We start from the raw sequence: 25,335 nt of genomic DNA on the forward strand, positions 1-25,335 counted from the left end.
CAGGGGTTAAGAATTACTTTCATGTTTTCCTCTTTAGAAAACATGTGGACAAGAGACACCAGTCAAGCTTGGCCTGCAGACCGGGCGCCGGGGAAGGGGCGAGGCGGACGGTTGAATCACGATCGCCGCGACTACGCACACCTGAGCTTCGGAGGATAAAAGGCGGCACGTGGGACGAAAGACCCAGAGCCTCCAAGCTTCGCTCTCTGCCCAGGCCTAGAGAACTGTGGAAGAAAAGCAACTTCTTTCTTAAGACTGGAGGACGAGGGTCCCCGGAAAAGGAGGGACAGAGAGGAGCCCCCGAGAGTTCCCACACCCATCTCGGGAACACCTGAGGAAACGCGGCCTCGGGAGCCGCGACGCAGCCAGCGGGGGAGGGGGAAAACCAACCGCCATCTTCCCCGGCGCCCAAACCGACAAAGCACAGTGTAGCGGCAGATCTCCACCGCCGAGGCCCGCCCACTCTCGCGAGACCGCAAAGGCCTCTGGGAAAAGCGGGGGAGGGGAGAGCGAGAGAAGGAAGCCGGGACGCGGGGCTGGGGGCGGGCGGAGGCGGCGAGTGGAGCCTCAGGAAGCAGAAAGGGCGGGGAAAAACGCGACAGACGCGGCATGCAGGCCAATGACGAGCGAGCTCGGGCGGACCGCCAGCCAATGGGCTGTGCGGCTTGGCGCGGGGGGCGGGCGCTGGGGCCGAGGGTAGCTTGAGCGCGGCGGCGGCGTTGTTCAGTCAGAGCGAGAACATTCCAGAGGTGAGTCCGGTGGAGGGGCGGTAGCCCCGCGCCCCCTCCCCCGTCTTCCCCGCCCCCTCGACCCCCGCGGGCCGCTGGCTGGCGGGGAAGGCGCCCCGTCGCCCGCAGCTCACTGCGCCGTCTCTCCGCACCAGGTCGCCAGGCCCCGGGCGCTGAAGGGTGTGGACCCCGGACGTCGCTGGGACAGCCCCTCCCCGCTGCTCGGCGGCGCCTGGCCCGGCCGCTGCTCGCTGCGCTGCCTCCGCCGCCGCTCCTCGGACTCGGGTTCGCGCGCCTCACTTCATCCCAGTCCCGGGCGAGCAGCGTTGGGTTTATGTCTTTATTTGACGAAAACGGTGAGTCGGCGAGCGGGCGGGCTCGGGCCGGTGGGGAGATGGCGGCCGCACAAGATGGCGGCGCGCCGCGTGACCCGCGCGCGCGCGTGTGAGTGTGTGTGTGAGCGCGCGCGTGTGTGTGAGTGTGTGGCGCAGTTCGGCGGGCGGCGGGGCCGGCCTCCGCGTCCCCTCCTCGCCGCACCCCGCTCTCCCCCACCCCCGCCGCGGCCTCCCGGGAGCGCGCCGCGCGGCCCCGCCGCCGCCCGGGGCTGACTCAGGCCTAATTGCTGCATTTATGAGTCATCGCCGCGGCGGGGCGGGGCGGGGCCGGCGCCCCTCGGCCGGTTTCGCTTCTCCCGGCGGAGAGGCGGCCCTGCGTCCGCGGGGAGAGCCCCGGGCGGCGCACATGGCGGAGCTGCCGTGGAAGCTGGCGATGTCGCGCCGGCGCCACGCTCGCCTTGCGGGGGCCGCCGGATCAGCCCTGACAGCTGGGGGCGGGCGCGAAGGGGGCCGGGGTGTTTGCGTGGAGAAGGGAAAGGGGGCCACACTCCCCGCGCGCCAGTCCGGCGAGATCATGCTCCGCAGGCGTAGTTACCGAAGTGTGGCTCTGAAGTAAGCGCTCGCTGCCAAAGGCTTCGACCTCGAAGAAGAGCTCCACAGCCTGCCGTCCCGGAGTGATGTTGATGTGTCTGAGGAGTTTGTGGGTACCACAGTCTGGGTTGGTGGGGGCGGGGTAGGTCTGGGTTGGTCCTTCGGTTAAAATACGGCCAACCCGCGGAAGCAAGCCGTCGACGTGATGACTGGTCTGATGAAAAGCTGATGCAGCGTAATTTGTCTTGTTTCAGTCAGGCACCGACCAAAGTCACATCTTCGTCAAAATGAAGGCTTTTTGTTGCTACAGGTGTCCCGAGTTACATGAGACTAGTAGCTGTTCTTTGTACATAAACTCATGTTTTTAACGTAGGGGAAGTAGGCGTAATTATACAGAACGGACACGGAGGGATTTCGTTGCAGTTGTTGTTAAACGTGGGGGTTGGTTTGTTTTCTCTTTCAGAGCTGTTGCGCAGCCATTGGTACCTGTATTGGGGAAACATAGCATACAAGCAAGAAGCTTACAGCCTCAGTGGCGAAAAATTTTTCATGTCAGAGACCGAGAACTCTTGCAGTCGTTTATGTCATCCCTTCTTCTCCAGACAGAGGATACCAAAAAATTGCAATCAAAGATCTCTTCATCTTATTGATAAAGTCACTAATAAGCCAAAATGTCTGTCAACGTCAACCGCAGCGTGTCAGACCAGTTCTATCGCTACAAGATGCCCCGTCTGATTGCCAAGGTAATACTAAATCTTCATTTTAGTAGCAAGTTCTCTGCTTTTTTCATGGGTTGTTAAAGGTTGCTTCTCCCAGTGTGGACAATGCAAAATTAAAATTTTTACTTCCTTTAGGTTGAGGGCAAAGGAAATGGAATCAAGACAGTTATAGTCAACATGGTTGACGTAGCGAAAGCGCTTAATCGGCCTCCAACGTGTAAGTAATGCCTCTTAAAAGGAGTCTGAGAACGCATTTTATTGACATAATTGTGATGCTCTCGGTCTGCAAATCTTGCCTGAATTGAGTTAGCTTTTGAGTTAAGTGGAAACTTGGATTTAAAACTGATTGATAGCATTAGTATATAAAATTACCAGGGCAACACTTTTTTAATCTTTTCCATTTAAAAAGAGTGATAATTCTATAAATGAGGGTGAGTAGCCAAAGAGTTCTAGAGTAGGAAATGGCAACCCATTGTAGTATTCTTGCCTGGGAAATCCCATGGACAGAGGACTCTTGTAGGCTACAGTCCATGGGGTCAAAAAAAGTCAGACATGACTTGAGTGACTCAGCACTCATCCAAAGATTAGTTAACTGTAATAAATTTTTTCCCCCCAAATAGATCCCACCAAATATTTTGGTTGTGAGCTGGGAGCACAGACCCAGTTTGATGTTAAGAATGACCGTTACATTGTCAATGGATCTCATGAGGCGAATAAGCTGCAAGACATGTTGGATGGATTCATTAAAAAATTTGTTCTCTGTCCTGAGTGTGAGAATCCTGAAACAGATCTGGTGAGTGCCTTTGAGGTTCTTGTCAATAGGAGAAAAACTGTATTTCTGTGATGTCACCAAATCATGTTTCCAAGAAGGCAGAGCAGACTTACATAAATTGCAAAACCTCAAATTTTATTGATGTTTCCATACTGACCTTATGTTAAAAAAAATTCTTTTGATGTTAAACTGGGTTTAGGTGGCTTTTGATGGTTAGTTTCACACTTTGTTTTTGAATTTTCATCATGTGTTAATGGATGACATATTTTTTCTTTTTTGACAGCATGTCAATCCAAAGAAGCAAACAATAGGTAATTCTTGTAAAGCCTGTGGCTATCGAGGCATGCTTGACACACATCATAAACTCTGCACATTCATTCTCAAAAACCCACCTGGTAAGTGCTTATGATGAACTTCTAAAACCTTAATGTGAAGCAACTGATTGTTGAAAACTGTGGAAGTGTCTTTACCACTATATAGAATAAGGTTAACCCTTGAACACCCCTGCAAGTGAAAGTTTGCTTATAACAATAAGGTCAGCCCTATGTATACAAGGATCAACCAACCAACAGTGAATAGTGTAGTACTGTGGTATGTAATTATTGGAGGGGGGGGGGAACTCCATGTAAATGGATCTGTGTGGTATCAACTTACGTTCAAAGGTCAACTGTTTAATAAACCTGCTGTTGTATGTACTACTAAAGGTTAAGTACAGGCTACCATTAAACTCAACCATATCCTCAGTTTTTAAGACATCTTAGGATGTATGAAATATTGGACAAATTGTGATGGGGTCATAGTAAAAGATCTACCTCTGGAATTGTTCAGTCGCTAGTTGAGTCTGACTCTTTGCAACCCCACAGACTGCTTCTGGAATACTCATTTGTACATGAGGGCCTTGGCTCAGTAGGCCGAAGTGGCTTTAGAGCATGCAAGCAACACTCTGTGGCAGATAACCAAAATTGTCTGACACAATTTGAGCTTGCTATAACAAGAAAGTCTAACCTATTCCGGTGTTCTCTTTTCTGTGAGACTAGCCGTTATATAGACTTAAACACTGTTCCAGTTTTTGGCTGAAGCATAGTTGAGAATACCTTTGTTTATCAGTTTATGAGGAGTGGAAAGAGAGGGCCATGAGTGCCCACTTTTAACTTGAAGTACTTGATCCACTGAGGTGTCACCTTGTGGTCTTTATTTCATTGTTCAGTCGATACGTGGTGTCCCAACTCTTAATTTTACTAAAACAGCTAACATCTTTGATATTTACTGGCTTTTCTTTCTTAGACTTAGTCGATTACCTATGAAACACAGTAAATGAATTTGATTTATGAACCCTTATAGAATTACAGGTAGCATTTTCTGTGGTTTTCTGAGGGGAGGGTTTTAAATGTTAATGGTGGCAATAAGGTGTAATATAACTCATGGTACTCAACTTTCTTTCCTTTTTATCTGTGTAGAGAATAGTGATAGTAGTACAGGAAAAAAAGAAAAGGAAAAGAAAAATAGAAAGGGCAAAGACAAGGAAAATGGCTCCGTTTCCAGCAGTGAGACACCCCCACCACCACCAAATGAGATCAGTCCTCCTCCTCATGCTGTGGTGAGTGCAAGGTTTGAGGGGTGGTGGGCACTAAAATGGTGTAAAATGTGACCTTTGGTTGAGGTGGGCAGAAACAAACTGCTTTTCTGTGAACAATGCACCAGTACATTGGGTTCCAGGTGCTTATTGGTTGATTAAATAGAAATTTAGTGAGAAAATGATAATTTCACTAGAAATCTGGATTTTTTTTTTTTTTTTTTTTAACACCTTTAAGGTCTCTTTTTGGCCAAGCATTTTTGTTATTAAAAACAGGAAGAAGAAGAGGATGACGACTGGGGGGAGGATACAACAGAGGAAGCTCAAAGGCGCAGAATGGATGAAATCAGTGACCATGCAAAAGTTTTAACCCTCAGTGACGATTTGGAAAGGACTGTTGAAGAGCGGGTCAATATCCTGTTTGATTTTGTTAAGGTAAAAACATTTTGTTGATCAGTAAGTCAGCTTCTACCTAGCCTTGAGCTTTTGCTAGATATTTATTACCTTAAGCTGTTTGTTCAAAAAATTTCTGAGGGTGGTTCCAGGCACTGTTTTTGGCAGGTGTGTATTATTTAGAAGTTGTAGAATCTTCAGTTAGGTAAGGGAAAGGTTCATCAGAGCAGAGACTATGGTGCTGTGCTTAGTCACTCAGTCGTGTGCAACTCTTTTGCAACCCCATGGACTATAGCCTTCCAGACTCTGTGGAATTGTCCAGGCCTGAGTGGGTAACCGTTTACTTTTCCAGGGGATCTTCCCAACCCAGGGATCGAACCCATGTGCAGGATCCTGCATTGCAGGCAGATTGTTTACCATCTGAGCTACCAAGGAAGTCCCTGGGGATAAGAATGAGAGTCCCTCCATCTCACTGAATTGCTTCTTTTGTTTTGTTTTTAACGTGCTTCCTTTTATTTGCAGAAAAAGAAAGAAGAAGGTATTATTGACTCATCTGACAAAGAGATTGTAGCTGAAGCAGAAAGACTGGATGTAAAAGCCATGGGCCCTCTTGTTTTGACTGAAGTTCTTTTTAATGAGAAAATTAGAGAACAAATTAAGAAATATAGGCGCCATTTCTTACGAGTAAGCAAATTGTTCTGTGTTCATAGTGAGATTTGCAGATGTGTGACCTTGGAAACAACATTTTAAGCTCCCGTTTATTCTGTCATCCTGAAAAAATGGAAATAACTGACCTACCTTAACAAGCATGAGAGTATCTGGAAAATGCTACATGTGGTCCCGTATACGTGAAGTAAATTAGAAATCTTTAAGCATTGACTTCTTACTGTTATAGGGCCGTTACATCTAAGAAAGCTTGTTAACGCCAAGAATATCTATTTGCAGTTTTGTCACAACAACAAAAAAGCTCAGCGGTACCTTCTTCATGGTTTGGAGTGTGTGGTAGCAATGCATCAAGCTCAGCTCATTTCCAAGATTCCACATATCTTGAAGGAGATGTATGACGCAGACCTTTTGGAGGAAGAGGTCATCATTAGCTGGTCGGAAAAGGTGGGGAATATATTGATGAGCTCTAAAAGATTAGAAGGATTGGGGCTTTTTTGGAAAAAGTTTTCTAACGCCTAGTCTCTACTTGCTTGACTGGTATAATCTGTAGGGTGATCCCCACCATGGTAGCTTCTAGTAACGACCAAAGAAAATCTTTTCCTCTTTGCTGAATACGTTTAATCTGTTGAGAGTTTGAGATTAATATGTGTTCCAGTCTCCTCAAAGGATGGGTATAGACAATTATGTATAACTCAAGTTAACTGTTAAGTAGTTTGAACTAAAAATTTTACTAAACGTTTTTTAGACCTCTAAGAAATATGTCTCAAAAGAGCTTGCCAAAGAGATTCGTGTCAAAGCGGAACCTTTTATAAAATGGTTGAAGGAAGCAGAGGAAGAATCTTCCGGTGGTGAAGATGATGATGAAGATGAGAATATTGAGGTAAACGCTGGGGAAATTGTTAAATACCATGTTAGTGGTAAGTGTTTGAGAACTATAAAATGCCAATATTAGATAGTTGCAAATTAAACATAATTAGGAAGGGAATCACATTAATAGAAAAGGTGCTAGAAATCTCTCCTACCCCCGGACATCATGATTTCAAATAAATACTGTGTGGGTTCTCAGAGGGTTTTGTTTCACCTCAGTTATATAGGGGTCTATAAATGCAGGGTGTTAACTTAGTTTTTACATAAATTTAAAATTTTTCATGAACAAATGGCTATTTCTAGGTAGTTTTTCTCCTTTGTTGACCACTGACTAGTGTTTTTATGAGCAGTTTTACAGGGATAAAAGTTTACAATGAAAAATCTTCTGTTTTACCAGGTGGTGTATTCAAAGACTGCCAGTGTACCAAAAGTTGAAGCTGTAAAGTCTGACAACAAAGATGATGACATTGATATTGATGCCATTTAAAGGGGTGGGTGCAGCCCAGCTTAACAATGTAATGCTGAGAATCTTTTTGCATCATTGGCCAGAAGTGCAACATGAATGTGCAAAAGCTAAAATGGCTTAACATCATGCTACACTTTTCTACTAAAAATGTATTGCTGTGAGTGGTCTGTATTTAAACCCAACAAGACATCTAGGGAGTCCATACACATATCAGTGAGCAGGTATAGTTTGCTTATTTATAGCATGTTTCTTTTTGAAAAATTAGTGGTGGACACATTTGGATCACATTTATACAGTTCTAAAAAATAAAGATTTGATTTTGGTCATTCTTCAGATTTTTGACTCTGAATGACTTAAGTAAGCTGAAATAATCGGCTCCTTGAAAAATGTTGTACCATCATTTAACCTGATAGGATTGTTGGAGCCTGTTAGATATTAGGTGCCGAGACTTTAATGAGGTCCTTTAGCAGAATGTGAACATAAACTTACAAATACCTTACTCAGTCATTAGGGAATACATAGTGCTTTTTAAGTCTTACCTCTGGTCCCTGAAATTGGCATCTGATGATGTGTGTGCTTCCCGTGCCGAGGTGGACAGATGATCAAATGGCAGTGCAGCACCTTTATCTCACCAAGAAGCGAAAATGACCTGAGTGTCCTATAAACTTAAGAGCAGGTTTTGAAACTTGAATTGTGTTTGTTTTTTAAAAGTCTATACTTGCCCCAAATTGTAGTCTTGAAGTCGTATGCATTGCACGTTGGATGAGCCAGGGGAATTATTACATTAACATAAAAGCATTTTATTATGTGTATGTAGCTGTTGCTTTATACTGAGAAAATGGAAATTTGGGGGAGTGATTAAATACTAACAATCTCTGATTTTATTTGAGGGAAATAGGAAAAGATGAAATTGATCTCAAGCAAAAACTGAGCGTTAACTTCTCAGCATTTACTCTTGATTCAAATTACAGTTTCAGAATACTTAGACATACTGTATCTTTTGTTTAGTGTGAATTTTTCCCTGGATACTATGGTTCTTTTATTTTTGCATTTGGATACGTAACTTATGCTTTTTCAGTTTTTGTTGCTATCTTGCCAAAATAAGTATTAACTGTGTCTCAAACTCCCTGCTACAGCCCCCCAAAAATGTGTTATTTAAAAGAAGAAAAAAAGCTAAAAGCATGTTTCTAAATCATAGCCTATATTTTGGTGTAAGACTTGGTGTGTTTTTATTTCATACTGAATATAGTGAGATACCCAAGAAGACTGGTGATGGCAACGAGGGCCTGACCCAGCCCATCCTGGGCTTTAGATTTGGGAATAACATCATTGGGAATTGCTTGCCCAATTTGCTGATCTAAACTCACTTGATAGAAGGGCTTATGAGAATATCTTAGAAGTCTTGAAGGTACAAATTTACACAGAACATACAGTGTGGGAATCAAATGCATGGAGTGAACTTTGCTTGGAACACTGGCTTACATCATATCATCTCTTTGTGATCCATCTCATAGATTACAAGATGTTAACAAATGTATGTAAGTTTTTTTCACATTGAAATTATACAATCTGGTATAATAAAACCTTGTTAGCTTGATACTTTAAGGAAAAACACTGGCATTCTCACTGGGGAGATACAAAGTGGTCTCCAGCTGCCTTTTTTTTTTTTTTTTTTTTTTAAATTTTGTTGAGATTAAAGGAGAGTCATATGTCTATGTGGAGGGAATGTGCTTTGTCACACCAAAGATAAGAGGCTTTTGTAAATTCACATCTTACCTAGGTGTTAAATTTCTTGCCATTTTCTGAAATTTTGGGGAGTACCAAGTTGCATTCAGGATACCCATTATCAAGCTAATGAGGTTCTGTTATAGAAGGGTTTTTTCCCTTTTTTCCTCCTCTCCCCCGCCCCTCTTAAATCTGAAGGAAAACGTTCAGGGCTTCTAAAACACTAAAGAGAAAATTTTGGCTTAGACCAGTGTTCAGTCTAGTGCCAAACTTAAAATGGGATTCAAATCCACATAGTAAGGAATTTATTCATAGTAGCTATCCTGGTAGAGTGATCTTTCACTTTGCTCTATTCAACTGTCTTAAAATTTCCTGTTTCAAACAGCTGTTATTTGATTAAAACAATGTTAAAATTATTTTTGTCTCTGCTTTAATATTAATCTGAATTTTTGTTTATAAAGTTGGAGAATTGAGAACTCCCTTTTGGTAGCTGTTGCTTCAAATTTGTGTTGGATGTTTCTTTGTGCCGTTGTGTCCCTACTCAGAAAACCCATGTTGCTAATTAAAATGGCTTTCCTTAGATCTTGTGTTCCTAATCTGTATCTCAAATTGATTAGAAACTGAAAAAATCTGCCTTCATCTGATTTCTTAGTTGATGAGTGACTTGAGCTGGGTCAAGTATGCAGTTAAATAACTGGGTATAGCATTTCTCTTTAGTTAAGAAAGGAATGTTTCTAAAATTCTCTGAGGTTAATGAACTTGTAAGGTGCTATGTGGGGTCCTAAAGGTTTGAGGGAAGTGGTGGTCTCTGAAATCCGGTGTGTTCCACGTGCAGCTGTGTTAGGATTGCTCCCCACTGTTTACTGTAATACACTAAGCCTTTGACCTGGACAAAAACAACAAAAGGGTACTGGTGTGGATGAGCCTTCTACATTTTGTGTGTTAGCTCAATCTTTGTGGTATCTGAGATGTATTACCCTGTGGTCACTCGACTAGCCTGGCTGCTGTGTCTTGTAGGGCTTAAATAACATGTTTAAAACCCAAACAAGGTTCTGTTGGAATCTACTTAAATTTTAAGTAAATTTTACTTTTAATGAAACCAAACTCTTAAGGGTTTAAATTTTTGTTACCATGCAAACCTTATCCAAGGAACTCTCGATTGCTCTGACCTGCCAGTATTCCAAGAGTAGCTCCAAAATGCCAGTTTGTCCAGTTTCTGCATTGTCAGTTTCAGTGGTTGTACAAATTTCAGTTATACATGACCATTCCAAAGGTTCAGAGTGCTCTCAGTACCAGGAACAGTATAGCACTGGAATCTCTCTGCCTCTCTCACTGTTGTGTGGTTTGTGTTCCGTGTTTCCTAAACTGAGTTACGCTTACATCTTCTGTATCCCCGGTACCCTGTATAGACCATTCCACAAATGACACTTCTTAAAGACCTGCTGAAGTTGTTACGGTGACTGTGCACAGCCTCCAGAATTTGTCCTTTTGAGCCCTTTGTTCATAGGAGGTTGGGAGCGCAAGTGCAGAGTTCTTTCTTCTAGCCCCAGCCCGATAAAGAGGTCTTCAGAAATTGCCAGTTCTTTATTGTTCAGTTGCTGTTATGTCCAACTCTGCAACACTCAGGGCTGTAGCACACCAGGCTTTCCTGTGCTTCACTATCCGAAGTTTGCTCAATTTCACGTCCATTGAAATTGGTGATGGCATTCAACCATCTCGTTCTTCGCCGCCCTCTTTGACCTTCAGTCATTCCCACCATCAGGGTCTTCTACATTGAGTCAGCTCTTCACATCAGATGGCCAGAATACTGTAGTTTCAGTACCAGTGCTTCCAGTGCCAACCTTGCACCCTACCTGTACTGGCCTGCACTCACACTTGCTCCAACTTTGGCTGTAACTTTAAGATTTACTTAATGGCCGCAGTTGGTCTTCATTGCTGCATGTGGTCTTTCTCTAGTGCCAAGTGGGCTCTGGTGCACAGGCTTCACTAACTGGCAGCATGTGGGCTCAGTAGTTCTGGAGCATGGTCTTAGTTACTCCTTGCCATGTGGCATCTTCCCAGACCAGGGATTGAACCCAAGTCCCTAGCATTGGCAGGTAGGTTCTTTACCACTCAGCCACCAGGACCGCTGTGCCCACTTCACACAGGACAGGGATGGAACTCTGGAGGAGGGAGGAAATGATTGAGACTTTGAGGAATGTCTTTTAAGAGGTAGCATTTCAAAGAGTATTTTGCCTGGTAGAAGTAAGCAGGGGAGCACTAATGAAAAGTAGAAGCTCCTCTTAGCTGAATGCAGTGCATGGTGGTGGTGAGGCGGGAGGAGAGGACAGGATTGACCTGGAAGCTGAGCTCCAGAGGGCTGAATGTCTACAAGTTGCAGGAATGGAATTGCATTTGTATCCTGCCAGGAGTGCTAAGCCACTGTGGGAATGGAGAGGTGTGGAATGGAGATCTATATCCCATGGCTCACAAAACCAGCAACTGCCTCAAGGGTAGACTGGTCAGATGAGGATGCACATTGCCTCAGGAAGGCTGGGGTCCCCAAGCAACGTGTCTGTTCTAAGGACATAGTGTCAAGTTGGAAGGATTAACAACCCCAAACCCCTGTCCCATCTGCAGCAGAATCTGAAAGTGCAGGAGTATTGGAATTTTCCCTTGAGACAAAGATATCCTGTTTGGGGTAAGGGCAGCACCCAGGAGGGGGTTCCAGGAGGTTTCAGAGCCTGAGTGAACATGGTTCTCCGGTTAGGACCTTCAGGTCGAGAGCAGCCATCAAGTGGTTGCAGGGTTGGATTCCTCACAGAGCAAAGGAAGAGTTTCAGATGTGATCAGCAATCACGTGTAGTCAAGTTCATTTGGTGACAACCCAAAGTCATGTGGAGAAGGCAATGGCACCCCACTCCAGTACTCTTGCCTGGAAAATCCCATGGATGGAGGAGTCTGGTAGGCTGCAGTCCATGGGATCACTGAGAGTTGGACACGACTGAGCGACTTCACTTTCACTTGTTACTTGCATGCATTGGAGAAGGAAATGGCAACCCACTCCAGTGTTCTTGCCTGGAGAATCCCAGGGATGGTGGAGCCTGGTGGGCTGCTGTCTATGGGGTCGCACAGAGTTGGACACGACTGAAGCGACTTAGCAGCAGCAGCAAAGTCATGGGGAGAAGGGTTTCCCAAGGGTTTATGACGGTTGTATAGCACAAGCCTGGCCTTGCACAGATCCAAAGATAGCAGCAGATCCAGCCTTGTGGACACATGATATCAACTAGGCATCTGAGCAAGAAAGGACATTTCCTGCAGTGTGCTGCTCACCTGTGCTTCTCTCAAGGTTTCTCTTGACTGTCTCCACTACCCATGAGTTTTCTGGCCCTGCAGGGCTGCACCAAAACTATTTGGCTCTTTCATGGCAATCGGGGTTCTGTTGAAGCTACATAATGCCTAGTTTTCCAGACTTCCCAGTTCAGATCTGATGGGCTCCACAGGTCTTCAGCATTTGTCAGGTTGACTTGTACTATGAGCTTCACTGGCAGCTCCAGTCAAACGTACCTGGGAATGAAGGGGTGAGGGTGTGTGGATTTTAAACACTGCTGCCAAAGGCTACCTCACAATGGGAATTTGTGATTGGAGCCAGAGAAATCCTAGTCCTTGGAGATATTTAGAACAGGTTACTTTTCACTGGAACCTAAGTTCTCTGTAAAGGACATCTGTTCACCAGCCACCTGATACCACCGGTTTAACAGCAAATGGACTCTGCCCTTCATTGAGTGACCAGCACTTGAGTTTTCCTGTGTGGGAGGCAAGAGGGGACAGGACATGGGTCCTGCTGAGGCGATCATGCAGTCTGCTGGAGGCACAGTTTGGGAAGCTGCTGGAGGTTACTTGAGAGGTGGCCTTGCACAGTTGTGGTTAGTGTCTGTGAGTGACCATCAGTGACGGTTTCCTGAGAGGATGCAGAGTGGAGGAGTCCATGAGTTTAGTAACATTCTCTGGGCCATTTGGGAGACCCGAATGATAGAGCCAGAGAGAGTAATATTTGATAGAAAAATCAAGACTGGTGGCCAGACTATAGGTAACAACACAAGGGACATCAAGGAGCTAAAGATGTGGAGAAAGTCAAGATGATGTCTTAAAATGTTGAATTATGGAGTTAAAAAGTACAGTAGCTAAAATGAGAAATTCACCAGAGGGATTTAAGGCAGCATTTGGACACATACAAGAGTCAGGAAACTTTAAAGATAGGCCAATGGAAATTACAGACTGAAAAAAAAATTTTTAATAGAACCTAAGTGACCTGTGAAACACCATGAAGAGTAACATATGCATTGTGGGAGTCTCAGAAGGGGAAGAGAGAGAGCTAAAAGGACGAGAATATTTGAAGAAATAACAGGTGAGAAGGTCCCTAAGTAAATGAATGAGGCTCCACAAACATCTAAGAGACTTAAGTTCCAAGTAAGATAAACAGGGCCACCAGAGACCATCAGATTTCTGAAAGGTAACAGAGATCTTGAAGGCATTAAGAGAAGCAAGTCATACAGGGCCCTGATAACACACAGGTTTGCATCAGGAATCTCGGAGACTAGAAGGCAGTGAGTTGATCTTTTAAAATTCTGAAAGAAGGAAAAAGCCTGTCAACCAAGAATACAAGACTGTCAAAACTTCAAAAAGGAGGGAGGAATTGAGACATTCCTGGATAAACAAAAGCTGAGGGCCTTGGCAAGAAATGCTTGAGGGATTCCTGCAGGGTAAAACTAAAGGACGGGGCAATAAAGCAAGCAAAAAATCCCGATAAAGGTAAATACATTAAACATTACAAAAGCCAACATTGTTAACTTGTAATTGTCTACGTGATTTAAGAAAATGATACATTAAAAATAATTATTCATCTAAAAGCTAGTAGTATAACTGGTTTGTGTTATGTTTGAGGGCACTACACAGTATAAAGATGTTACTTTGTGACATCAACAGGTACAGTTAGGGATAGAGGGTAGGGTAAAGCTATAAAGGAGAAGAGATTGTTAGAATTGTGTAAATTCAAGTTAGAGTGTCGTAACTGAAGGGTGTCATATGTAGTGCCCATGATGACCACAAAAGAAAACAGCCCTGGATGCGATGGCAGGGACGACTTCCCTGGCGTCCAGTGGTTAAGACTTTGTGGTTCCAGTGTACGGCTCGCAGGTTTGATACCTGGTTGGTGATCTAAGGTCTCACATGCCATAAAGTGTGGCCAAAAAAATAAACTGCAAAAGAAATTCAAGCATTTATTGCAAAAAAATTTTTTTCAAATGCAAAAGACAATAGTAATGCAGGCAGGAAGTGAACAAAAAGCTATGAGACATACAGGAAGAAAACAAGTAGCACAAGGACAGAATCAAGTCCCTGCTGCTGCTAGTCCGACTCTGCGATCCCATAGTCCCTACTTAGCAGTAATACTTTAAATGAATTAAGCTGCCTGATGAAAAGACGGAGATTGGCAGAGTGAATACAAACATGACCCAACAACAAGCCATCTACAAAAGACACACTCGAGATTCAAACACAAAAAGATGGAAAGAGTAGAAAAAAATATTCCATGGTAATAATAGAAATGAGGGGTGGCTATACTAATGTCAGACAAAATGGAGTTTAAATCGAAAAAGTCTATGAGAGGAAGACTGTGTGTTAAGAGTTTGAATACAAGATGAACAATTACACACCTAATAACAGACCAGCAAGATGTAGGAAGGAAAAACTGACAGAATCGAAGGGAGAAATAGACGATGTATAGTCGTGGTTGGAGACTTTATATGCCCTACTGTCAGTAATGGATAGAACAAGCAGAAGATTGAACACAACCCAGGTCGATGCGATGAATATATGCATGACGCCATGCCCAGCAGCAGCATACACGTTTTTCTCAAGTGCACGTGGAGTATTCTCAGGATAAACCACATGTTAGGACACTGTCTTGCATATGTGCTGAGTTGCTTCAGTCATGTCTGACTCTCAAATTTATGGACTGTAGCCCACCTGGCTTCTGTTCATAGGATTAAGTCTATCAACAAAGTATCTTTTCTGACCATAATGAAGTTAGAGACCAACAACAGAAGTAAAACTAGGAGGAAAAAAGCTGTAAAAATCAAAATGTTCTTACACAATTGATGGATCAAAGAAGAAACCCAGGGAAATTAAGAAATGCCTAGAGACAAATAATTTTAAAAACAGAGGAGTTCCCTGGTGGTCCAGTGGTGAAAGCTCCGTGCTTCCACTGTAATGGGCAGGGGTTCGATCCCTGGTCAGGGGACTAAGATCCTGCATCCCGTGCAATGTGGCCTAAATAAACCCCACACATCATACCGAAACTTAAGAGACAGCAAAGTGGTGCTAAGAAGGAGATTTACAGCTATATGTGCTTACATTAAAAATGATCTCAAATCAACAACCTAACTTTAGAATTTAAGGAACTGGAAAAAGTACAAACTAAATATATAGTGGAAGGGAGGAAGTAATAAAAACCAGAGCAGAGATAAAATAGAGAATAGGAAGATAATAGAAAATAAATGAAGCCCAAAGTTGCCTGTTTTTCTGTTGTTTTTTTTTTTAATTTTTATTTTTAACACCAAAAACATTTTGTTTTGGGGTATATAGTCAATTAACAATGTTGTGGTAGTTTTAAGTGAACAGTGAAGGGACTCAAGCATACATATGCATGTATCCATTCTCCCAAAAACCACGTCCCATCCAGGCTGGTTCATTGAGCAGAGTTCCAAGCATTATCCTATAGGTCTTTGTTGGTTAGCCATTTTAAATATAGCAGACTATACATGACCTTCCCAAATTCCCTAACTATCCCTTCCCCCCAGCACCAAAGTTGTCTATTTTTAAAAGATCAACAAAACTGATAGACTTTTAGCTGGAAAGAATAAGAAAAAAATAGAGAATTTTCAAATTACTAAAATCAGAAATGGAAATGGGGATACTACTATCATCTATAGAAATAAAAAGGTTCATAACAGCAGTATGCATAACTGTACAAACAAACCAGATAACCTAGGTGAAATGTACGTTCCTAGAAACAGTCCTGTGGAAAATTAAAGAGATGGGAACATCAGACCACCTTACTTGCCTCCTGAGAAATCTGTAAGCAGGTCAAGAAGCAACAGTTAGAACCAGACATGGAACAATGGACTGGTTCCAAATTGGGAAAGGAGTCTGTCAAGGCTGTATATTGTCACCCTGCTTATTTAATGTATATGCAGAATACATCATGCAAAATGCCAGGCTGGATGAAGCACAAGCTGGAAGCAAGATTCCTGGGAGAAATATTAACAACTTCAGATATGCAGATGATACTACTCTAATGGTAGAAATTGAAGAGGAACTAAAGAGCCTCTTGATGAAGGTGAAAGAAGAGAATGAAAAAGTTGGCTTAAAACTCAGCTTTCGAAAACCAAAGATCATGGCATCCAGTCCCATCATTTTCATGGCAAATAAATGGGGGAAAGATGGAAATGGGCAGATTTTATTTTCTTGGGCTCCAAAATCACTTCAGACAGTGACTGCAGCCATGAAGTTAGAAGACGCTTGCTCCTTGGAAGAAAAGTTATGACAAACCTAGACAGCATACTAAAAAGCAGAGACATAATTTTGCCAACAAAGGTTTGTCTAGTCAAAGCTATGGTTTTTCCAATAGTCATGTATGGATGTGAGAGTTGAACCATAAGGAAGGCAGAGCACCAAAGAATTGATGTTTTTGAACTGTGGCGTTGGAGAAGACTCTTGAGAGTCTCTTGGACTGCAAGGAGATCACACCGGTCAATCTTAAAGAAAATTAACCCTCAGTATTCACTGGAAGGATTGATACTGAAGCTAAAGATGGATACTGAAGCTAAAGCTACAAAACTTTGGCCACCTGAGCAAAGAGCTGACTCATTGGAAAAGGCCCTGATGCAGGAGAAGAGGGCAACAAAGAGTGAGATGGCTGGAGGGCATCACTGACTCATTGGACATGCTTGCTGTGCTAAGTTACTTCAGTCGTGTCCAACTCTGTGCAACGCTATGGGCTGAAGCCCGCCAGGCTTCTCTGTCCATGGGATTCTCCAGGCAAGAATACTGGAGTGGGTTGACTCGCTTTCCTCCAGAGGATCTTCCCGACCTCGGAGTCAAACCTGTCTCTTACATCTCCTGCATTGGCAGGTGGGTTCTTTACCACTAGCACCACCTGGGAAGCCCCAGTACATGAGTTTGAACAAACTCTGGGAGATAGTGAAGGACAGAGAAGCCTGGCGTGCTGGAGTCCACGGGGTCACAAGGAGTCAGACATGACTTAGCAACTGAACAGCAACAAAAGAAACACAAAGCCTGCCAAGACTAAATCGCCAAGAAATAAAAAATCTGCATTGACCTGTAACTAATAAGGAGATTGAATCAGAAATACAAAATTTCCAAGTAGTAAAAGCTCCAGACCTGATGGCTTTACTGGTTAACACAACCAAACATTTAAGTAAGAACTAATATAATTCTTCTCAAAATCATCCTATGAACATTGAAGCTAAAGTCCTCAATAAAATACTAACATACTAATTCAGAAACATATTAAAATGACTGTGTGCTTAGTCACTCAGTCATGTCTGACTCTTTGTAACCACATGGACTGTATCCCACCAGGCTCTGTCCATGGGATTCTCCAGGCAAAAATACTGGAGTGGGTTGCTATGCTCTCCTCCAGGGGATCTTCCCAACCCAGGGATCAAACACAGGCCTCCCGCACTGAGGGCAGATTCTTTACCAGCTGAGCCACCAGGGAAGCCCAAGAATATTGGAGTAGGTAGCCTGTTCCTTCTCCAGGGAAACTTCCTGACCCAGGAATTGAACTGGGGTCTCCTGCTTTGCAGAAACTTCCTGACCCAAGAATCGAACTGGGGTCTCCTGCTTTGCAGGCAGATTCTCTACCAGCTGAGCTACCCAGGAAGCCCCTAAAAGGATTATACATCAGGCCTAAGTGAGATTTCTTCCTGGAATGAAATGATGGTTCAACACAAAAATTGGTGAGTGTATACCATATTAACAGGATGAAGGAAAACATCTACACAATACATAATGCATAAATATAACGCATAAGCATAATGCATAGAAAGCATTTGGTAAAAGTCAACACTTCTTCTTGATAAAAACAAGCGACGATGTAGGAATAGAAGTCAACTACCTTGGGGGCTTTCCTGGTGGCTCAGTGGTAAAGAATCCACTTGACAATGCAAGAACAGGTTCAGTCCCTGGTCTGGGAAGATCACACAGGCCTTAGGACAACTAAGCCTATGAGTCGCAACTACTGAAGCCCAAGTACCTAGAGCCCATGTTCCACAACAGGAGAAACTTGACATCGCAGTGGAGAGTAGCCCCTGTTCACCACAACTGCAGAAAGCCCTGGTGCAGCAACAAAGACCCAGCACAGCCTTAAATAAGTAAACCTTCTTTTTTTAAAAAGAAGGAAGCTACCTTAACATAATAAAATAAATAAATGAAAAGCCCACAGGGAAGGTTGATGGGAATGAATGAAAACTTTTCCTCTAAGATCATAAACCAGGCAAGCATACCTGCTCTGCTTTCAACAGCTCTATTCATCATAGTATTGGAAGTTCTCGCCAGAGCAATTAAGCAAGTAAAAATGCTAAGAATTCCAGCAAAACAAACAATAGTTAGACAAACTATTAGAACTAATTAATTCGGCAAAGTAGCAGAATACAAAGTCAACACACTAAAATCTGTTTCGTTTCTATATACTAACAATGAACAATCTGAAAAGGAAATAAAGCACAATTCCAGTTACAATATTATCAAAAAGAATAAAATACTTAGGAATTAACCAAGGAGATGAGAAAGACTTGTACAGTAAAAACTACAAAACACTGCTGAAAGTGATTAAAGAAGACATAAATGAGAACCTATCCAATGTTCATGGATTGGAAGACTTAATATTGTTAAGATGTCAATAATACCCAAAATAATCAGGGATATTTAGGATTGCATCCCAAAGTTTGAAAACACTGATTCAAATGTATATCTTTTTAAATTCAATAGCATCCTATCAGATTTTTTACCACACCTTTCATAATTGCTGCTAGAAATTACATCTTTATGGATTGTGTGTCCAAGAACAGGCTAATAATTGTTTCTTATTCATTAGCTTTTTAAATCATATAAAGATAAAAAGTGGAATTACAAACCAAAATTCCAGCAATGCTAAGTGTTTTTATAATTGCCTATGTGTTTATCTTTGCTGGAGATCTTTACTTCTTCATATGACTTTGAGATACTATCTTATGTCCTTTATTTCAGCCTGAAGGACTTGGAGGACTGATCTAGTGGTGATGAACACTCTCAGCTTTTATCTGCTGCTGCTGCTAAGTCGCTTCAGTCGTGTCCGACTCTGTGTGACCCCATAGACAGCAGCCCATCAGGCTCCCTGTCCCTGGGATTCTCCAGGGAAGAACACAGGAGTGGGTTGCCATTTCCTTCTCCAATGCATGAAAGTGAAAAGTAAAAGTGAAGTCGCTCGGTCGTGTCCGACTCTTTGCGACCCCATGGACTGCAGCCTACTGGGTCCTCCATCCATGGGATTTTCCAGGCAAGAGTACCAGAGTGGGTTGCCATTGCTTCTATCTAGGAATATCTTAATTTGCTCTCATTTTTTTGGCCCCAAAGCTTGTGGGATTTAATTCCCCAAGCAAGGAGTGGCCCTGCACCCGCTGCACTGGAAGTGTGGAAGTGTGGGTTGTTTCCCTCCCCCGCCCAACACTTGGGGTATATCAACCAGCTGCCTTCAGGCCTCTGAAGTTTTTAATGAGAAATCTTAGTGGGCATTCCTGTATGCTATGATTTGCTTCTCTTGCTGCTTTCAAGATTCTCTCTGTGTTTTGAAATTTTGAATGTAATGCCTTGGTGAGTGTCTTCTTGAGTGTTTCCAATCATGTCTGTCATCAAAGTCAAGAAGTTTGCAGCCATTTTTCAGTAACCTCTCTGCCCATTTCTCTCCCTCTCCTTCTGAGGCTCCCACGGTGCGCATTTTGCTCCCTTAGGTTCTGTTTATTTTCCTCAGTCTTTTTCTTTTCGTTCCTCAGACTCAATATTATTTTCATTTTTCTATCTTCAAATATGCTGATTCTTTGTTCTCCCTGCTCAGGTTCACTTTTGAAATCCTCTAGTGTATTCTTCATTTCAGCTATTGCACTTCTCAGATACAGAATTTCCTTTCGGTTCCTTTTTATGCTTTCTATCTACCGAAATTTTCATTTTGTTCGATTATTATTTTCTTGTTTCTGTCCTTATATTCCTTCAGTTCTTTCTTGAAGACAGTTGTTTTAAAGTCTTTTCTAGCAAGTCCACCACGTGCTGCTTCTTAGACAAAGTTTCTATCAATTTATATTTTCCTTTGAATGGGCCAGACTTTCCTGTATCTTTATACGTCTTATGATTTGTTGTTGTTGAAAACTAGATGTTTGAATTTTGTAATGTAACTCTTGAAGTCAGACTGTCTTCTCCAGTGTTTCCTTCCTTCTTTCCTTCCTTTCTTTTTTAAAAATAATTGTTGGGACTTCCCTGGCGGTCCAGTGGTTAAGACTCTGGGCTCCCAATGCAGGGGGCCTGGGTTTGGTCCCTGGTCAGGGAACTAGATCCCATATGCTACAACTAAGACCCAGCACAGCCAAATAATAAATAAATATAAAAAATAAAAATAAAATAATTGTTGCAGGGTATCTCTGTGCTGGGTATCAGCCTGAGCTACAAATTTAAGGTCTTCTCAGGTCCTCTCTGAGACTCTATGTCTTTTCTTGGGCATGTGCAGTGACTTTCTAAATTCCCCTGTATATGTGGTTACTTTCAAATGTCCCCATCCTTAGGAATTTCCTGGCAGTTCAGTGGTAAGGACTCTGCTTTCCCTGCTGAGGGCCCAGGTTTAATCCCTGGTCAGGGAATGAGGATTTCACACGCCACGGGGCATGGACAAAAAACAAAACAAAAACAAAACTCCAAAGTAAAATGTCCCATCCTTACTCATCCAAAAAGAGAAAAGGGAACAATAAAAGGAGACTGGGGACAGCAGATTGTCTCTTTAGAGTCTCTGGAGGCCACCTCGACCAGTGGCTGTGTGCTGCAGTGACGACCGCCCACCTCTCTATCCGCACATTTGTGGTCAGAAGAAGCAACCAATCAGTGCACAGATCCCTGGCATTCAGAGAACAGGGTCCTTGTCCCTTCCCTACCTTGGCTCCCAGAAACCACTCCAGCATTACACGGGCCGAGGGGATTGGGGAATGGGTACCGGCTACTGCTCATGCTAAGAGATAAATTGCCTGGAATTAGCCAGAGTTTATCATCTAAGCCTTCCCTGGAAACTAAAAGCCTTCCAGCCGACTCCAGAGTTCCAAAATAGTTACATCAGTCAGATTCTGCCAGTGCAATTGTTGTCTGATGGGGAGACAGAGCCCTGGCACTTCCTGCTCCATCATCTTCCCTGATGTCACTGCTATATAAAGAAATCAACTTCAGTAACCCAGTTTATAAATTATAAAGACAAATACACCAGTTAAAAATTGGGCAAAGGATCTGTATAGACATTTCTCCAAAGAAAATGTACAGGTGGCTAATAAACCCATGAAAAGATGCTCAACACCATTAGCCATCATGAAAATTCAAATCAAAACCACAATAAGATACAATTTCACTCCCACTAGGATGGTGTGCTAGGTTGGAAAATGGTATCTCAAAAGAAAGGCATGTCAAACCCCTGGAGCCTGGAAATGCCACTTTATGTGGCAAAAGATGTGATTAACTTAAGGACCTTGAGAGGGAAAGTGTATCCTGCATTATTTGAGTGGACAGTAAAATGCAATCGCGTGTATTCTTATAAGAAAGAGGCAGTTTTTATTGTTGCTGCTGTTGTCGTCTGTTTGCTTATTTGTTTTGGCCATGCCCCGTGGCATGTGGGATCTTAGTTCCCCAACCATGGATCAAATTTGCACCCCCTGAAATGGAAGTGCAGAGTCTTAACTACTGGACTGCCAGGGAAGTCCTGAGACGGAGTTTTGAGAGAGAGACACACACAGAGAAGGATGCATAAGGACAGAAACAAAGATTGGATGTCTCCTCTTTTTTTAAAATAAAATTCATTTTATTTAAGTACAGTTGACTTACAATGTTGCATTAATTTCTGCTGTGTCATATCCTCTCTTTTCTCCGGAAGAGTTTGTGTGAGATTCGTGTTACTCCTTTTCAAAAGGTAGGAGAGGGGTTGCTGGCAGTCCAGTGGTTAGGACTCTGCTCTCTTACTGCCGAGGGCCCACGTTCAATCCCTGGTTGGGGAACTAAGACCCCACAAGCAGCACAGTGCGGCCAAAAAGAAGTTTGGTAGGACCAGCTAGTTAAGTCATCTGAGCCTAAAATTTTCCTTGTGGGAAGGAAGGTTTTGACTTGCAAGCATAACTTCTTTGCTGGCTATTTAGATTTTCTACTTATTCTCATGCCAATTTGGTAAGGTGTATTTTTCTAGAAATTTGTCCATAGTGGCTACATTTGTAAATGTATTGCTATAACATTGTTCATAATACCATCTTATTGGCATTTTAATGTTTGAAGGAGCTCCAGTAACGCCTTTTTTTCACTCTTGACGTGATCTGTGCTACCCTCTTTAACCGTGATCAGTCTCACCAGAGCTGACGCTTGCAGCTTTGTTCATTCTTTCTTTTGTTTGTTTTCTCCTCTGTTATTTCCTTTCCTCTACTTTCCTTGGGTTTAGTTCACCGTTCCTTTTAAAGCTTCTTGAGATTCTTGCTTCGATCTTGGATTTTTACTCTTTCTTCTTCTTGTCTGAAAGACTTTGTATAAAACTGAAATTATGTGTTCTTTTGATCATTTGGTACAATTTGCCTGTAAAACATTTTGGGTTTGCTTTGATTTCTTTAATAGTTATAGAGCTATTCATTTTCTATTTTTTCTTCAGTAGTTATTATGTATCAGTTTTCTAACAATTGCTTCCGTATGAGCTTTAAAATGAACTCCTTATTGCCAAATTCAGATTTAAATTGAAGAAAGTAGGGAAAACCACTAGATCATTCAGGTATGACCTAAATCAAATCCCTTATGATTATACAGTGGAAGTGAGAAATAGATTTAAGGGCCTAGATCTGATAGAGTGCCTGATGAACTATGGAATGAGGTTTGTGACACTGTACAGGAGACAGGGATCAACCCCATGGAACAGAAATGCAAAAAAGCAAAATGGCTGTTTGGGGAGGTCTTACAAATAGCTGTGAAAAGAAGAGAAGCGAAAAGCAAAGGAGAAAAGGAAAGATATAAGCATCTGAATGCAGAGTTCCAAAGAATAGCAAGAAGAGATAAGAAAGCCTTCCTCAGCGATCAATGCAAAGAAATAGAGGAAAACAACAGAATGGGAAAGACTAGAGATCTCTTCAAGAAAATTAGAGATACCAAGGGAACATTTCATGCAAAGATGGGCTCGATAAAGGACAGAAATGGTATGGACCTAACAGAAGCAGAAGATATTAAGAAGAGGTGGCAAGAATACACAGAAGAACTGAACAAAAAAGATCTTAATGACCCAGATAATCATGATGGTGTGATCACTCACCTAGAGCCAGACATCCTGGAATGTGAAGTCAAATGGGTGTTAGAAAGCATCACTATGAACAAAGCTAATGGAGGTGATGGAATTCCAGTTGAGCTATTTCAAATCCTGAAAGATGATGCTGTGAAAGTGCTGTACTCAATATGCCAGCAAATTTGGAAAACTCAGCAGTGGCCACAGGACTGGAAAAGGTCAGTTTTCATTCCAATCCCAAAGAAAGGCAGTGCCAAAGAATGCTCAAACTACCGCACAATTGCACTCATCTCACATGCTAGTAAAGTAATGCTCAAAATTCTCCAAGCCAGGCTTCAGCAATACATGAACCATGAACTTCCCGATGTTCAAGCTGGTTTTAGAAAAGGCAGAGGAACCAGAGATCAAATTGCCAACATCCGCTAGATCATGGAAAAAGCAAGAGAGTTCTAGAAAAACATCTATTTCTGCTTTATTGACTATGCCAAAGCCTTTGACTGTGTGGATCACAAAAACTATGGAAAATTCTGAAAGAGATGGGAATACCAGACCACCTGACCTGCCTCTTGAGAAACCTATATGCAGGTCAGGAAGCAACAGTTAGAACTGGACATGGAACAACAGACTGGTTCCAAATAGGAAAAGGAGTATGTCAAGGCTGTATACTGTCACCCTGCTTATTTAACTTATATGCAGAGTACATCATGAGAAACGCTGGGCTGGAAGACGCAAAAGCTGGAATCAAGATTGCTGGGAGAAATATCAATAACCTCAGATATACAGATGACACCACCATTATGGCAGAAAGTGAAGAGGAACTCAAAAGCCTCTTGATGAAAGTGAAAGTGGAGAGTGAAAAAGTTGGCTTAAAGCTCAACATTCAGAAAACGAAGATCATGGCATCTGATACCATCACTTCATGGCAAATAGATGGGGAAACAGTGGAAACAGTGTCAGACTTTATTTTTTGGGGCTCCAAAATCACTGCAGATGGTGACTGTAGCGATGAAATTAAAAGACGCTTACTCCTTGGAAGGAAAGTTATGACCAACCTAGATAGCATATTAAAAAGCAGAGACATTACTTTGCCAACAAAGGTCCATCTAGTAAGGCTATGGTTTTTCCAGTAGTCATGTATGGATGTGACAGTTGGACTGTGAAGAAAGCTGAGCGCCGAAGAATTGATGCTTTTGAACTGTGGTGTTGGAGAAGACTCTTGAGAGTCCCTTGGACTGCAAGGAGATCCAACCAGTCCATCCTAAAGGAGATCAGTCCTGGGTGTTCTTTGGAAGGAATGATGCTAAAGCTGGAACTCCAGTACTTTGGCCACCTCATGTGAAGAGTTGACTCATTGGAAAAGACTCTGATGCTGGGAGGGATTAGGGGCAGGAGGAGAAGGGGACGACAGAGGATGAGATGGCTAGATGGCATCACCGAATCCATGGGCGTGAGTCTGGGTGAACTCTGGGAGCTGGTGATGGACAGGGAGGCCTGGCGTGGTGCAATTCATGGGGTCGCAAAGAGTCAGACAGGACTGAGCGACTGACCTGACCTGACCTGAAGCTTTAAAATCACTGATACAAGGACTTCCCTAGTGGTCCAGTGGTTAAGAGTCCACCTGCCAATACAGGGGACACGGGTTCAATCCCTGGTCTGAGAACTAAGATCCCACACGCCCTGGTGCAACTAAGCCTGTGCACCACAACTACAGAGCCCGAAGCCTGGAGCCCGTGCTCCACTACAGGAGAAGCCACCCCAGTGGGAAGCCAGCACAACCGGAGAGAAGCCCCCGCTCCCCTACAGCTAGAGCAAGCCCGTACGAGGCTTTCTACAAGCAGCAAGCAATGAGACTCAGTGCAGCCAAAACTCTTTTAAAATAAATTTTTAAAATTATTGACACAATTTGTTGA

At 43.0% G+C, this 25,335-nt stretch overlaps 1 protein-coding gene and 1 non-coding gene across 2 annotated transcripts; both read left to right on the forward strand.

Annotated features, from left to right (window-relative positions):
* Nucleotides 1-884: 884 nt before the first annotated feature.
* Nucleotides 885-9,417, forward strand: EIF5 (eukaryotic translation initiation factor 5). The gene is made up of 11 exons (XM_070775802.1): nt 885-1,084; nt 2,118-2,397; nt 2,509-2,590; nt 2,994-3,166; nt 3,429-3,540; nt 4,603-4,742; nt 4,995-5,153; nt 5,634-5,795; nt 6,057-6,221; nt 6,523-6,657; nt 7,042-9,417. Exons 2-11 carry the CDS (start codon nt 2,326-2,328, stop codon nt 7,129-7,131), a joined length of 1,290 nt encoding a protein of 429 aa, XP_070631903.1. The 5' UTR covers nt 885-1,084; nt 2,118-2,325; the 3' UTR covers nt 7,132-9,417.
* On the forward strand, nt 4,079-4,204 carry LOC139178486 (small nucleolar RNA SNORA28). The gene has a single exon (XR_011562875.1). It is a non-coding gene; the product is annotated as a small nucleolar RNA SNORA28 (small nucleolar RNA).
* Nucleotides 9,418-25,335: the final 15,918 nt, after the last annotated feature.

The sequence above is a fragment of the Bos indicus genome, chromosome 21, assembly GCF_029378745.1.
Source record: "Bos indicus isolate NIAB-ARS_2022 breed Sahiwal x Tharparkar chromosome 21, NIAB-ARS_B.indTharparkar_mat_pri_1.0, whole genome shotgun sequence".
NCBI classification, from domain to species: Eukaryota; Metazoa; Chordata; class Mammalia; order Artiodactyla; family Bovidae; genus Bos; species Bos indicus.

Excerpts from the sequence above, each read along its gene's own strand:
- EIF5 (XM_070775802.1), top strand. The coding sequence starts at position 2,326 with ATGTCTGTCAACGTCAACCGCAGCGTGTCAGACCAGTTCTATCGCTAC. Across the intron at positions 2,398-2,508 it reads TGCCCCGTCTGATTGCCAAG|GTTGAGGGCAAAGGAAATGG; the intron begins GTAATACTAAAT and ends TACTTCCTTTAG. Across the intron at positions 2,591-2,993 it reads GCTTAATCGGCCTCCAACGT|ATCCCACCAAATATTTTGGT; the intron begins GTAAGTAATGCC and ends CCCCCCAAATAG.